The sequence below is a fragment of the Mesoplodon mirus genome (genome assembly GCF_964341445.2).
Source record: "Mesoplodon mirus genome assembly, chromosome: 8".
NCBI classification, from domain to species: Eukaryota; Metazoa; Chordata; class Mammalia; order Artiodactyla; family Ziphiidae; genus Mesoplodon; species Mesoplodon mirus.
The window spans coordinates 68,406,564-68,421,552 of record NC_138984.1 but is presented as its reverse complement, the minus strand read 5'-3'; the positions used below and the strand labels follow the sequence as shown (position 1 = coordinate 68,421,552).

General features: G+C 40.1%; 1 protein-coding gene across 1 annotated transcript in view; it reads left to right on the top strand.

Moving 5' to 3' along the window:
* NEB (nebulin) overlaps positions 1-14,989 on the top strand; it is a 264,486-nt gene that overhangs the window by 42,440 nt on the left and 207,057 nt on the right. Inside the window, exons 8-14 of the mRNA XM_082630423.1 lie at positions 1,041-1,148; positions 1,618-1,722; positions 2,420-2,524; positions 3,204-3,308; positions 9,084-9,188; positions 13,318-13,422; positions 14,064-14,171. Coding sequence (XP_082486549.1) covers positions 1,041-1,148; positions 1,618-1,722; positions 2,420-2,524; positions 3,204-3,308; positions 9,084-9,188; positions 13,318-13,422; positions 14,064-14,171 — 741 coding nt within the window. The remainder of the gene's footprint in view (positions 1-1,040; positions 1,149-1,617; positions 1,723-2,419; positions 2,525-3,203; positions 3,309-9,083; positions 9,189-13,317; positions 13,423-14,063; positions 14,172-14,989) is intronic.

Genomic DNA, 14,989 nt, shown 5'->3' with positions numbered 1-14,989 from the left:
ACTTGTTGATTGTCCAGAGTAGAGTGAGGTCTCACTAGGTGGCCTGATTGCACATCCTCTGGAGGTTTGAAAAAGATGAAAGATACTTAGGGGAACATCGGTGTATATAGGATTAATGCTTATGTCAAAAGCATCCTGTTGTGGTTGACCAATAAATATTCATTTCTGGTTGAGTGTTAACTACTGGGGACAATTTGGTAAATTTCTAGTTCAGCTTCTTGAATGGTCTAAAATTTAGGTTTTCTAAAATTTAGATTTCTAAAAACAAGATTATCTTGCCTCTTTTATCACAGTTGTATTCAGCAAAGATAGAAAAATTTGTCAATTTATTGCCATAAAAATCTCATTAATTCAGACACTAATATTCAAGAATTTCTGATGGTCTGAACAAAATGTTGGCAAAGGTTTGTAATATTTTTAAAGTGATTAGTAATGAAATCAATAGTATAATTTAGATTGTTGACTATTCCACTTGAGTCTTCCTGAAGCATTAATAATGACAAATTATGCATATTATTGTTAAAGCAAGAACTCTTATATTTAGCAGAAATAATAAAATTGCATTCCTTTTCAAAATACTCATAATTTAGATATTCCATTAATTCAGCTGGTGTCTCAGTTATCTAAATTACTGAGATTTAGCTGCAACTTCTGAACTGAATATTTTTGCATTGTATTAGCAATCAAATCTTTTCAGACTTGACTCAATTTCCATACTTATTTCCTAAAATTATTGAGGTTCCAGCTTTTCATGTGTGAATTCAGACAATAAAAATATTGAAAGAATCATTTTAGGGCATTTCCAAGACAATATTTTATAATAAAATTTCTACTGTCTCCAGTATTCAGCTGTGTTTAGGAAGAACAATTAACATATCTATTTTAGTTTTTGTTGAGAATCAGGGTAGGGGACAAAAAGAGAGCTATGATAATTGTTATAACCTGCAAGATTAAGAAAATAAGATGGGGATGTGTGCATTGCCTGAAATTTCTGCTACTGTGTTGTCAGGTTTTAGGCTAATATCTGATATTCTTTTTAGAATAAATACAAGGAGAACTATGAGAAAGCAAAAGGGCAGCCATACGCCATCACAACTGATACCCCAGAACTTCGCAGAATCAAGAAAGTACAAGATCAACTCAGTGAGGTGGGCTGCATTGCTAAAATAAAGGAGAGAGACATTTCAAAAATATGCCTACTACTGGGAATTTGAGGGCTTTAAATAGGTGTGGAGAGAATAAGGGGTCTAATTACTATGAGCCAGTCCAGAAATCTAGAGGAAGCAATGGCCATAGATTATGCTGCTGTAAATGTGAACCTAAAGAGATTTCTAAAAGCTTGGCTTAAAGGTGGTATGAGAAGGGAGTTCCAGCTCGCTGTGATCTGCCATACTGGAGCACAGGGAGGCTGAAATTTCCCTGGGAAAGCAGACATGCAGTAAATACAGGTGCTCTATAGATCTTTGGAGATCACAGTTTTCTACCTAAAATGCAGAAACTTGGCTTTGTGATGCAGACATAGAGTGATTGGGTCAGTGCTCTTTATTATAAGGTATTCTTTAATATACTCATATATTCATGCCTGTCATGAGTTCTAATTGTGCATTATTTTTGCAGGTTAAGTATCGAATGGATGGCGATGTTGCTAAAACTATTTGTCACGTAGACGAGAAAGCAAAGGACATTGAACATGCAAAGAAAGTGTCGCAGCAAGTCAGTAAGGTAAGGTCATGGGATGGATAGCTGGAGTACTAAATAGCATGTGCATTGTCTCTGCCTGGCCTTAGAGGAGAAAACTGGACCGGCCAGATCCTGCTCACCAGTCTCACTTGAACCCACAGGCATGGTGGGCTCTAACGGCAACACGTGTCAGGGAGGCTGCACAGGTGACTGAAGTGGCCTGTCAGAGCTATGGGGGTTGGAAAGCCCAGGCCCTGCCACTCAGCTTCAGGCAGGTGCTGCACAGAATGTGGTCCCAGTGTCACCAGAATCTCTTATTTATTTTTTAAAGAAGTTGGGAGGTGAATTTTTATGAGAAATCTCCAAATTTCAAAGGTAGGCAACAATGTTTTAATTAAAACATTAAAAAAAATACCATCTAAGTCAAACACATCTACCATCCAAATTCAGTGAATGACTGACAGGTTGCAACCTTTGTAAAGAATCTCTAGAGAATCAGAATCATGATTTAGTTTACAAAATTAAGCTTTTCAAGTAAAAGCTTACTAATGCAGGCAAATTATCATGGGATGTCGACATGGTCAATGTTTCCATAATTGATGCTGGTGGCACATCAGCAGGCTTTGCATGAGGACAACTAGAGTTTGAAAGACTCTTCATAGTGCTCTCCTTTGTGCTCTAAATCTTCATGCCCTTGTAGGAGACATCAAGCCACAGGTCCTCTGTTCTTTCTATCCAGGTTTTATACAAGCAGAACTGGGAAGACACCAAGGATAAGTACCTGCTTCCTCCTGATGCCCCTGAACTTGTCCAGGCCATCAAGAACACAGCCATGTTCAGTAAGGTAAGGACCTCTGCTCTGTCACCACTTCTACCTTCTCATGTCCTCCCACACATCATGCAGAGGGATACCTTGTAAACCCTGGCTAATCTGGAATACGGTTCCCCAACCATTTTGTGAGTAACCTTGAGGCATGTGGGGCTGCAGGGATAGGGCTGGCCAGGAGGAACGGAGAAGAAAGCTCTTGGGCCAAGTAGAGGAGAGGGTCTGAACAACCGGGGAAAACAAAGATGCACCTGAGAGCCTGCTGTGAGGCCCACAAAGACCCACAGAGTGTAGAGCCTGTGCTACACTTTGGATATTCCCAGCTGTCACTCTCATTAAAGCTTTAATTTTCTCACTCTTATTAAAGGTTTATTAAAGGTTTAAGCATAGCAATTATGCTAAGTGCTTCCTGGCTCCTTACATTTACATTAGTACTTGCTGCAGGAGGCAGGTGCAGTTACAGAGGGGAGATGAAACAAAATCAGACATATCTGCCCTTCTGTAAATAAGACTTGTCAGGAGAAGCTGGAGAAGCTATTAATAAATATGACTTGGATTATGGAATTTGTGAATTCCACTTACCTTTGCTCTCACCTTGCCCTGGGTTTTTTATGCCAATGATGGATGAATTCAAAATTATATATTTCAAGTAAATGTGTTCTCACATTCTCATAACTTTCATTCTTCCCTGATTTAGAAACTTTACACTGAAGACTGGGAAGCTGACAAAACTTTGTTTTATCCATATAATGATAGCCCGGAGCTGAGGAGGGTTGCCCGAGCCCAGAAAGCTCTCAGTGACGTAAGTGCAGTGCAGTGTGCACATTTGGGAGTGTGGAATCAGGACACCTCGAATTATGAGTTCTAGCCAGAAGTTCATTGCAACTCCTGTAAAAAGACTAAGTGCTATTATTGCAAAGGAGTACATCTAGAATCACTATAATTTATGATGTCTAATTTAAATTGATTTTATAATTTATATTACATATAAGTTAGTCTAATGCCTTCTTCTTACTGGTGAGGAACCTGAGTCTAAGGTCACATAAGTAGTTAGTGGCAGAGCCCAGACCAAAAGCCTCGTCTTGTGATCCCCTAAGACCAATGTTCTTTCCACTAGAGTATGTGTCCTTCTACCCCGCTGGCTGGAGTTAAGTTTTTCTGTGACATTAGAGTGGCATTTAAAAAAACGTATTGGGATTATAGCCACCTTCCCAAATGTATTAAGGGGACAATGTTATTGAAGGATTTTGATTTGCTATCCTAATCATAAAGTCTGAACTGTGGTATGTCCCCTACTTCTGCACGGAGGACCTGACTACGTACTTGTCCAAACAGCTTTGTGTGGTTAACTCACAAAGAGCTCTTGCCATTGAGTGTACGTAGAGGATATTTCAGAGATAGTGAAAAAAAAAAAATTCAGCAGCCCCACTGGCTAGAATTTTAGTATCCTAGGCCTTGAAATCTTTATTAGAAGAACTTAAAAGGTGTAATAGAGCTCTTTGAATTGAGAGCAGCAGCAGCAAAGATGACCACTTGGGTCCAGCACTAGCCCTTGTTTTGAGGTACTTTATTTCTTGACCCCTTGATTTGCTAGAGGCCATACTGAAATTAAGACTGCTCTAGGCTTCAGGAAAACACTATTATAGAATGAGACATTGTCTTTCATTCAATAGACCCCTGAACCTCTTACATTAAACATAGACTTAAGTCACTTGGCATCTTGAGACCCATTAGAATGCATCCTAGGATCCTATCTTGCCCTGAACTGAAGTTATACATACTCATTTGAAGGTATCTCCAACTTTTGAGCTCTATTTTTTAATTCCTATCATTTGATATCAACTGCAAGTTTAATAGACATATTTCTATCCCAGTTTGCATATAATTGATTAAAATATAGCACAGATATAATCCTATCCTTCCACAGGGTAAACTAGGAAATAACGGAGGCATAACAAAATTTTAAGACCAGCTAGTAAATGGCAGCAATTTTAATGTGTGGGGACCTTCTGCCTCTCTTTTTTTTTTTTTTTTTGTGGTACATGGGCCTCTCACTGTTGTGGCCTCTCCTGTTGCGGAGCACAGGCTCCGGACGCGCAGGCTCAGCAGCCATGGCTCACAGGCCCAGCCACTCCGCGGCATATGGGATCTTCCTGGACCGGGGCACGAACCCGCATCCCCTGCATCGGCAGGCGGACTCTCAACCACTGTGCCACCAGGGAAGCCCTGCCTCTCTTTTAAGATTAGCTGTTTGGTTTTGAATCTCATAAATGTACAATGTTGTTGTGTGGCCTTTATCAAGTGATCAATAATATTTTTTATTGAAAGTCCATCATGCATGCATACCTGGCAGGATGAAAAAGTACAAGAAATTTTCATCCTTTTCCCCGAGAATTTAAAACCAGGCTGGTAAGATGAAAGTGTTCTATAACAAACAACAAGGCAAAAATAAAAAAAAACAAAAACAAAAAAGCCAAACCCAAACCCTACAGTCTAATATTTGCTAAGAGAAAGACAGGACATGTGTGAATAATCAGAGAAAGCATGTGGAGGTGGTGATCCCAAGGGAATAGGTAGTGATGAACAGGAAAGGCATTTTGAGGAGAAATAGTACTGGACAAAGGGACAGAAGTGAAATGAGTCTGGAGTTTCAGGGTCTGGAGTTTCAGGGGACAAAGAAAGTGAATGCTTGCTGTGATAAACCATAATGGAAAAGAATATAAAAAAAGAATGTCTCTGTGTATAACTGAGTCACTTTGCTGTACAGCAGAGATGGGCACAACATTGTAAATCAACTCTACTTCAACTTTAAAAAATTGAAAAAGAAGAAAAGAAAGTGAATGCTGTGGGTGCTCAGTTAGGAAGGCACTTGTAAAAAACTGGTAACAGGACCTTGAAAATCAGACAAAATAGCTTTGATATAATATGGTAGGCATTGAGAAGCATCATAAGATTTTGGAGAGGAAAGCAACATGATAAAAGTAGAATCTCAGGAGGCAAACAGCAGAAGCAAGAAGAACTACAGTCCTGCAGCCTGTGGAACGAAAACCACATTCACAGAAAGATAGACAAAATGAAAAGCAGAAGACTATGTACCAGATGAAGGAACATGATAAAACCCCAGGAAAACAACTAAATGTAGTGGAGATAGGAAACCTTCCAGAAAAAGAATTCAGAATGATGATAGTGAAGATGATCCAGGACCTCAGAAAAAGAATGGAGGCAGAGATTGAGAAGATGCAAGAAATGTTTAACAAAGACCGAGAAGAATTAGAGCAAACACCTGAAAGTAGAATCTGGAGAAATTTTGATGGACCATATGGTAGATTGAGACAGGGAACATCATGATTTGTACAACATTATTTTAGTAACACAGACAAATCAGAGGGATGATGGAGACAAAGGAGAGGAAGAAAGGAATCTGAAGGTGGTATTTAAAAAGTGTTAATGACATTAGATATTGGAGATAAAGGTGAGAAAGGAAACATCCATGAGTTTATGACAGACTGGTAGTCTGGGTGAATAGGGGTATAAGTGGTAAAGATGCCTTTAGTGAAAAGAGAAATAGAGTTGAGATAATGGAAGAAACATTCAGATCAAGGCATTTGATAAACTAGAAATTTAGTTCTATTGCACAGGTGTGAGATCAGGACAAGAGATTAATATTTGAGTCAAATAATTTTTAAAAACTGACAGCTGTAGACATGAAAATGTATGAGGCAGGCAGAACAGTGTATGGCCAAGGGCAGAGTTCTGGAGGACACCCACACTTAGGACACCTGGAAAGGAGCCAACAGAAGAATGACAGAACAAAGGTCGGAGAAGTTGAAGGGGAACCAGGAAATGCCATGTCATGTAAGCCTAGGGAGAAGTTTCCAAGAAGACTCTTAATCTCCAAATGTCTCCTTTTACCCACAAAATGGAGAGATGAAGGGTTACCTCCATGCCACTTTAGTGCTATGGACTTTGAACAATTAAAGTTGACCACATTTTTTGAGATATCTCAATAGAAGACATAATGAAGAAGAATTTATAATAACGAAGTAGAATCTTCCCATCCTTGCCTCAGAAAGACTTAGCAGTTGAGGTATGGCTTCTATTTTTGCTGCAGACCAAGTATCAGATTACCAGCATGCTTATTAATACTGTTGTCAGCACCATGAACTTCTACAATTATTGGACACAGGGACCCAAACAAGCCGTTGTCCACAAACATACCACTGGGTAGGTTCATAGATTTTGAGCTAAGGGTTTAGTTTCAGAGGCTCTCTCTCCCTCTCTGTGTCCTTAACCCTACTTACCATGTTTTCCTTATTATCTAAGTAGAGACAAACGACTTTGCAAACACAGAGTCTTTAAGCCGATCCAGAGTACAGAATTCTAACTAGACAGAATTCTGAACAAAGGTTCTTCAGAAATTAGGACTTCTATATCTGATCTCTCAGAAAGTTCTTGACAGCATGTCATACTTAGTAAGCATTTCTCCTGGCAGAATGTTGCTTTCTCCTTAAGGACTTAGCTAGTCATGGAAAATACAGGTTGCCCTATGCCTAGAATAAGTCTTCACTTATTTATTTATTTATTTTATTTATTTATTTTTTTTTTGCGGTACATGGGCCTCTCACTGCTGTGGCCTCTCCCGTTGCGGAGCACAGGCTCCGGACATGCAGGCTCAGCAGCCATGGCTCACGGGCCCAGCCGCTCCGCAGCATGTGGGATCTTCCCGGACCGGGGCACGAACCCATGTCCCCTGCATTAGCAGGCAGACTCTCAACCACTGCGCCACCAGGGAAGCCCTTCACTTATTTAAAAGAAAATAAGCCATGGAATTAATACAAATACATTTTAAAATCTGTCTTTTGTATCCCAATCGACTTAGTATTTGTGAAAGCGTTTATATAGGCACTAGGTAGATATTTTTAGAATAAGATATAGTTAGACTTGGTTAAAGTATGATGAAGATGATTGTGACCTTGGAACTATCCTACCTATTTATTTTATAAATAAGGATACTGCCACATGGAAGAAGAAATCATTTGTAGAAGTCTCACAGCTGAGTAGTGGAAGAGCTGGGAGGATAATTCTCCTCTTCAGATCTTCCCCGATGGCCTTAGTTTGTAAAACACACATTCAGAAATCAGTCATCAAACCCTTGCTCCAGTCAGGTACTAGACAGGGAACAGGGTTCCCAAATGAGAGGTTGCCATCCAGAGGTCACAATCCAAGGTGGGACAGACATGTAAACAACCAGTTACAGTGTCATCCGATAATTCCTTTAAAAGAGGTAAGGGCCAAGTTGAGTGAGGTCCCAGGAGAAGGTCATCAAGACAAAAAAGGCTCAAGAGGTGAAATCGTGCTTGTCCTGCGACATGAAGAATGAGTAGCAGTTTGCAAGCAGATGGGGAGAGGGTGGAGTTGGAGCTTCCAGGGAAAGGGAACAGCATGTCTGAGGTTCAGAGGCATAAAAAGACCTTGTGTGTCTGGGGATCTGTGAATGTTCTACATTGTTAGAGGCAGGGGTCAAGACTGGTGGAAGAAAAAGCCAGAGAAGTCAGTAGTGAAGAAAAAAGGGAGAACAGGAGCCAAGGGGATGCATAGTTAATGGGCACAATGCTTATTTTAAGGTTAGAGAGGCCTTTTGTAGGCTTAAGGAAAGAAGCTAATGAAGAGGGAGCTGTTGAATCTGTAAGAAAGAAGAGGGGTGGCTTCTAGAGCTAGGTACCCAGTGCTACCGGAGTGAGCAGCACCCCATGTGCAGGACTCATGCCCTGCAAGGGATGCTTCCTCTGAGCCATGCAGGGGCTGGGAGAGGCAGGGATGAGGATAGATAAAGATAAGTGTGTAGCCTGTCTTTATGAAAGAGGAAGCTGAGAGGAAAATGGAGCAGATTGGACAGTGTTGGGGTTTCAGATGAGTCACTGGGAGTAGAGACTGACCAGAGACACAAAATGGGATGCTCAAGCTTCAGTAAAGGCAAAGTAGCAATTGGGTACCATAAATGCAGAGTTTTGGGCACAGAGCACCAAGCAAGTAGCTGTTCACAGAACATACCATTGGGTAGACACATAGATTTCAACTAGAGGCTTGGGTTCCAGAGGCTCCCCCTCCCACCTCTGCGCCTTCTTCCAGTGTCCCTTTTAATTACCTAATCCATAGAGTTGTGTGATTTTCCTCAGCAGCACTCAGCATCCTGGATATAAGAATAGCTGAAGTGTGTGCTTGACTTTTCCAGAGCTGGGAGTTTGTGAGCAGGTGTGATGTAAAGACAAGAGGATGGGAGTTGAGGGTGCTAGTTAAGAAAATAGCTTTAGTTGTAAATCATGGTGTGGAGACGAATGGAAGGGGATGGATGTAAGGCCAATAGTCTTGGAGAAGGAAGACTCAAAGAAATTGAAATCACTAGTAAAACAGAGAAAGGGCCTGTAACATTTAAAAGGATAAATTACAGTACACTAAAATGTAAGACTTCAAATAAAGTGGAAGACATAGACTTTTCTAAAAAATGTCAACAAATGGAATGTGGGAAGTAGATTAATTTGCTATAGCTCTTGAGCATCCCTGTCTTTTATTTTGTCAGATTGCCTACAAAAAAGGTCACGCTGAACAGCAAGCTCAATTCACATCTATTGCGGATCCTCCAGATATAGAATTTGCCAAGAAAGTGACCAATCAAGTGAGCAAGGTAAGTAAATAGGGCTGGGACACTGTTTCCCTTGAAAACTCTGCTGAATAATCTCAAACATCAGAGAAAGTAACTAAGGTAAACCTAAAAACGCAACACAAATGCTAAGAGTATTTGTGTATATGACCAGAAAACTCTACAGCTAAAGAAACACATCCATTAAGACCGTGGAACCATGTTAATACTCAGCCAGCTTGACGACTCAGTGATTGATACATGGGAAAGTGTTTTGAGAACAGAACCCATGTTCTGATGTCCTTTGACATTTTGACTTATGAGAGGGATACTAACAGAGTAACCAAGTAACTGCAAATTTCCACAAAGGATCTGATTGTTTTAATTCAGTGCAGACCCTGTATAGTTTTATGCTCAGAGTCAGACTTGGTGAAAATAAGAGTGCATGAGTGGTCTCTCAGATGTAGTTTGGTTAGACAGCTCTGGAAAGTGCACCTCATAATTTTTAAGGCCCTGGCAAACAGCTTAGTCTGTCTGTATTTAGTCTGGTAAACTAGCTCTGAGGAACGCAGCCCTGACAGAGAATGCAGAGAAACAGATGTTCAACTGATGAATAGATCCATGCTAAATTCCCATTTTAATTTGGCATAAATCAGGCCACTTTCTTCTGGGATACTGCTGCTTTTAAATACTTTCCTTTGCCCTCTGTGGAGTTGACTGTCAGTTTGGTCTTCTGCTTGAATTGTGATGGGACCTCAAGATTTCTATCTTGTTTAAGTATTTTGGGGGAAAGTATGTCTCCAGTAAAGGAGAAGCAAGAAGATTACAGATGATGAAGTCTATTCAGCAATATTTTTTAGTGTCTGATATTGCAGATTACCTACTGGTGTAACCAAGGGCTATTTGGATAAAAGACCTACTAAGTACAGTAAATTTTCACTGATAGGAATACCGTGAACCTGAAATTTTGCCCAGGCAGGGCTAAGCAGATATTAACTTTAGAACTAACTATTGACAAAGAGGTGGCCTCCTGAAAGTGTTGCTACTATAAATAAGATTGGAGAGAAGGACAATTAGAGAGAAGGATGGTTATTTATTTATTTTTTGGGGGGGAGAAAAATAAAAAATGGCTTTCAAGTAGTCATTTAGAAAGAAAAATAAATCTATTTTTAATATTTGCAACATTCTTTTACCTCATTTGAGTATGCGGCGTGGGTACTTGAAAGTGATTTTAAAAAAATCTATTTCAAACTCCTCTATAATCAGTCTCTCCACTAATTTAGGCTTGCCAGTTAGTCTAGAGCTGTACTCTTTTTTTTAAAACATCTTTATTGGAGTATAATTGCTTTACAATGGTGTGTTAGTTTCTGCTGTATAAGAAAGTGAATCAGCTATATGTATACATATATCCCCATATCCCCTCCCTCTTGTGTCTCCCTCTCACCCTCCCTATCCCACCCCTCTAGGTGGTCACAAAGCGCCGAGCTGATCTCCCTGTGCTATGCAGCTGCTTCCCACTAGCTAGCTATTTTATGTTTGGTAGTGTATATATGTCCATGCAACTCTCTCACTTTGTCCCAGCTTACCCTTCCCCTCCCCAGATCCTCAAGTCCATTCTCTAGTAGGTCTGCATCTTTATTCCTGTCTTGCCCTTAGGTTCTTCTGACCATTTTCATTTTTTTCTTTTTCTTTTTTTTTTAGATTCCATATATGTGTGTTAGCATATGGTATTTGTTTTTCTCTTTCTGACTTACTTCACTCTGTATGACAGTCTCTAGGTCCATCCACCTCACTACAAATAACTTAGTTTCTTTCCTTTTTATGGCTGAGTAATATTCCATTGTATATAGGTGCCACATCTTCTATATCCATTCATCTGTCAATGGACACTTAGGTTGTAGAGCTACACTTTTAATAGAGTATCCACCAGACACATGTGACTATTGAGCACTTGAAATGTGAGGGTATGAACTGAGTCCTATATGTGTGAAATATACACTGGATCTTGGATCTTGGACACTTGGTATGACAAAAGGTAAAATAGCTCATTAATTATTTTATATTATGTTAAAATGGCAATATTTGGCATCTGTTGGCTTAAGTAAAATATATTATTAAAATTAATTTCCCACCTGTTCCTTTTTTACATTTTAAAGTATGGCTACTAGAAAACTTAACATTACAGTGGTGGCTTGGATTATATGCCTGTTGGATTGCAACAGTCTGCTGGATGCAGAGAGAGCATTGGGTACTTTGAAAGCATTGCTACAACTGGGTTTGCTTTGTGGAATAACAATATGATCCAAGGGGAGGAGGGCTGTGGATGAAGGTCATTAGATTCAACCACGGTGATAGTTATTCATCCCAGTCTCATCCAGATTTCCAACTTCTTAATGGCTGTTGTGCATCCAAAATAATAGTCACATTGGGAAGAAGTGCTTGTGATGGGTAGCAGTCCATCCAACGACAAACCATCCAGTAAGAGAGGTGTAGGGCTGCCAGGGGTGACTTAGATGTGGGACTCGCTGCCTTTCTTTTGAAGTCTTCCTCACTCTTAAGCTGCTTTGACCCATGTTTCACGTATCATTTCCTTTCTCTCCAAAAAGGTAAAATCTCCTTTATCTACTCCTTTTCATACTTTAATTTCTTAGCATTTTCTTGTCAGATTATGTCTCCCAGATCCATCCCTTTGTCTTACAGCCTCCAGTTCAGATTTTAACATAAGGAACACATATCTGTAATGATTATATTGCCGTTACATTCTGTTTACTATCCTTCCTTACTGTACCTTTCAGAATTAAGTCTCTCACCTTTGTCTTTGGCCAAAGCCATCGAGTACATGACAGCACCTCCTCCTGCCTCAGCGCGTTTTGTAGAGATGGGTAGGCAGGCAGGGCTGTTCGTGTACACCGTGCCTACTACAACCAGCTGGGGTTGTTACAGGGGGTTCTGTAAGAAACACTGGGAAGTCCCTGTACACCATGCCTACTACAACCAGCTGGGGTTGTTATAGGGTGTTCTGTAAGAAACACTGGGAAGTCCCTTTAGCTTCTCTGTGCCTGCTTCTCTGCTTTCTTCCAGACTCGTGATAGGAAAGATATAAGATTTCAGGTTGGAATTTCCAGTTGACACTAGGTCTGGACCTGAAATGAGAAACTGGGATCTAGAATGTTAACCTTTTGAGAAGAAAGGATATAGGGTGTTAGAGAGAGGGCTGGGCTTCCTATAAGTCAAATTCTCTGGCTCTGCGTATCACTCACTCTTGGTACTTGTTCTTTAAAGGCGTAACAGAAAATGACTTTCTTTTTCCTTGAAGAGTATGGTGGGGGTATAAGCAGGCAAACACTTTGAGACCCCCTGGTAACGTCTGTGGACACATTCTATGAGCCAAGGAGGGGAAATTGCTCTAACCAAGCTCTGGCTCAGGCTCATGTCCCAAATTTGGGGTTAATTCTATTCCAAGAACATTCAAGCCAAGGTAGTCAATATATCATGGACTAGGTTTAATTTAACATAGTTGAACATACATTTATGTGGTAACTTCTGCATACTGCATTTTGTGTTAGATCCTGAGGATTCAAAAATGAAGAAGATGTAATTCCTCTTTCCAAGGAGCTCACAGCCTAAGATTCAGGTGGTGTGGTGTTTGTGAGTTCATATGGGACAGCAGTTCAATTTTTTAATTACTTGTCAGTTCTCATTAAAACTTCTTTAAGTCTAAACCAGGAAGTCTTATTCATTGGCCTACATGCCAAATTTTGTTGTGGTGTTGCTTTCTGGATAGCTAGGAGTTTTGGTAAAGCTCAGAAATTAATGGTGAAGTTCATCGGGCATGAAAATCTGGGGTTGAGTGGTTTTATTATAACTATGAATTATAGAAGGAAGATGTATCCGACTCTCTCTTCCCTCAAACATCAGGGACCATCTGTGAGTTCTCAATGAACTAAGTCTCTAAACTCAGCAAAGTGGGGATTGATACCCCTATCTCCCGCACCCAACTTTCTTTTGGGTAAATTGACACTATACTGGGAGATTTGAAGACATCTGTTAAGTATCCAGGAAGGGCCTGGTCAAGATATTTTTAAAAGCCAACCACTACCACTTAATTAGCTGCCTTATTTGGCAGTTCCCAGATTTTGCTTGTCTTATTTTCTTTCTTTTTTTTTTATCCTAGCAAAAATACAAGGAAGACTATGAAAATAAAATCAAAGGCAAATGGAGTGAGACACCTTGCTTTGAAGTTGCAACTGCCAGAATGAATACTAATAACATCAGCATAGTAAGTAGGAATGGATCGCCAGATGTCCTTGGGTTGAGAGGGTGACCCTTTCCTGTGTGACTTCTAGCCACCTGCTGCTCCTGCAACGGTACTGGAACATTTGAATCTAGGCACCTCTTCTTGGGGGTAAGACCTGTGTAGTGTTCCTATTTAGAAAGAAATTCCACAATCTTTCCTTCCTTTTGAGAAATGCTGTTTTTATTGGATTCCATTATTCTTGCCTCGGTTTTCATAGGAACAATATGGTTTCAAAGTGAGTACAGGTGAAAGGGGCCCTTTTAAGTTTGTTCTGTGTCTGGGCACTCGAACGGTACATTTATGAAACTGATTAGTTTCTTCCTAGATTCTCCTCCCTGGAAAACATAAGTCCTCTTTTTCTCTTCTCTTAAGTTCTCTGCCTCTGGCCTTTGAGAGCTCCTTATTTGAGGTTGTCTTTCAGCCTATTATAATTTTCCCAAGTCTCTGTTAAGTTGCTAATGGTTTTTGTGATGGCACCACATTCTGTAATTGTAATCTGACCTGCAGAAGTTAAGAGGAGCATGGCTTTGGGTAACATCTCCAAATGGCCTCTGTCCTCCCGTATAAAATATTTACGTAGTTTGTTCCCTCAGCAGTTCTCCAGCATGTTTAATGTCTTACAGAGGAAATACCAGGAAGACTTTGAGAGTATGAAAGACCATATCTACTTCATGCAGACTGAAACACCAGAGTACAAAGTGAATAAACAAGCTGGGGTGGCAACTAGCAAGGTATGGGGACATTCTCTCTTTTATCTTGATGGTCTCAGTGTGGGTGAATTTCTTACAACTCTTACTTTTATATATAATGGGAAAAAAAGGTTCTTGGGGGACAATAAGAAAAATACTTTGGGATTACAATAGGGCTACCAAATTTTTTTTAAAAAAATTGCCGTGTAGGAGAATTCACAATACTCAAATACCATCTTCAGCATTTCTTAGACTAAAGGACATTCTGATACCCAGAAGTAGAAAGGACAAAAGAATTTCTCAAGAAAAAGCAACTGGCAGCCTTATATGCATATAGACACTTCACACTTACAACTACTATCATCTTTCTATTTTCCTACTAACTGGTGAAAATATAGTCACAGACAAGATACTTGAATCCATGGATCTGCTCATATACTCTATAGAGTGGCTTTGGTAAATAGTCTACTCCTAGGCATTCTAAAGCACTAGAAAGAGCAATAAGTTCAAAGCCAATCAGACTTGATTCTAACCCTGGCGCTGCCTCTGCTGGAGCAGTGAAAGCAGAAGGATCACATCACTTAGGAGGCTATTTCAGTATCCAGGTGCAAGACAGTGATATTTTGGGCCAGGAGGGTAGCACAGAAAGTGATGAGAAGTATTTTGAAAGTAAAGCTGACCTGATTTGCTGATGGGTTGGATGTGGGATATGAGAGAAAAGTTTTGGTCTAAGCAACTAGATGGATGGGGTTTCCCTTTATCAAGATAGGGAATATGGTGGAAGGAATAGGTAATTTCTTTTTAGAGGGGAGACCTGAGCTCTTCAGATATGTAAAATTTGAGATGCCTTTGAGACACCT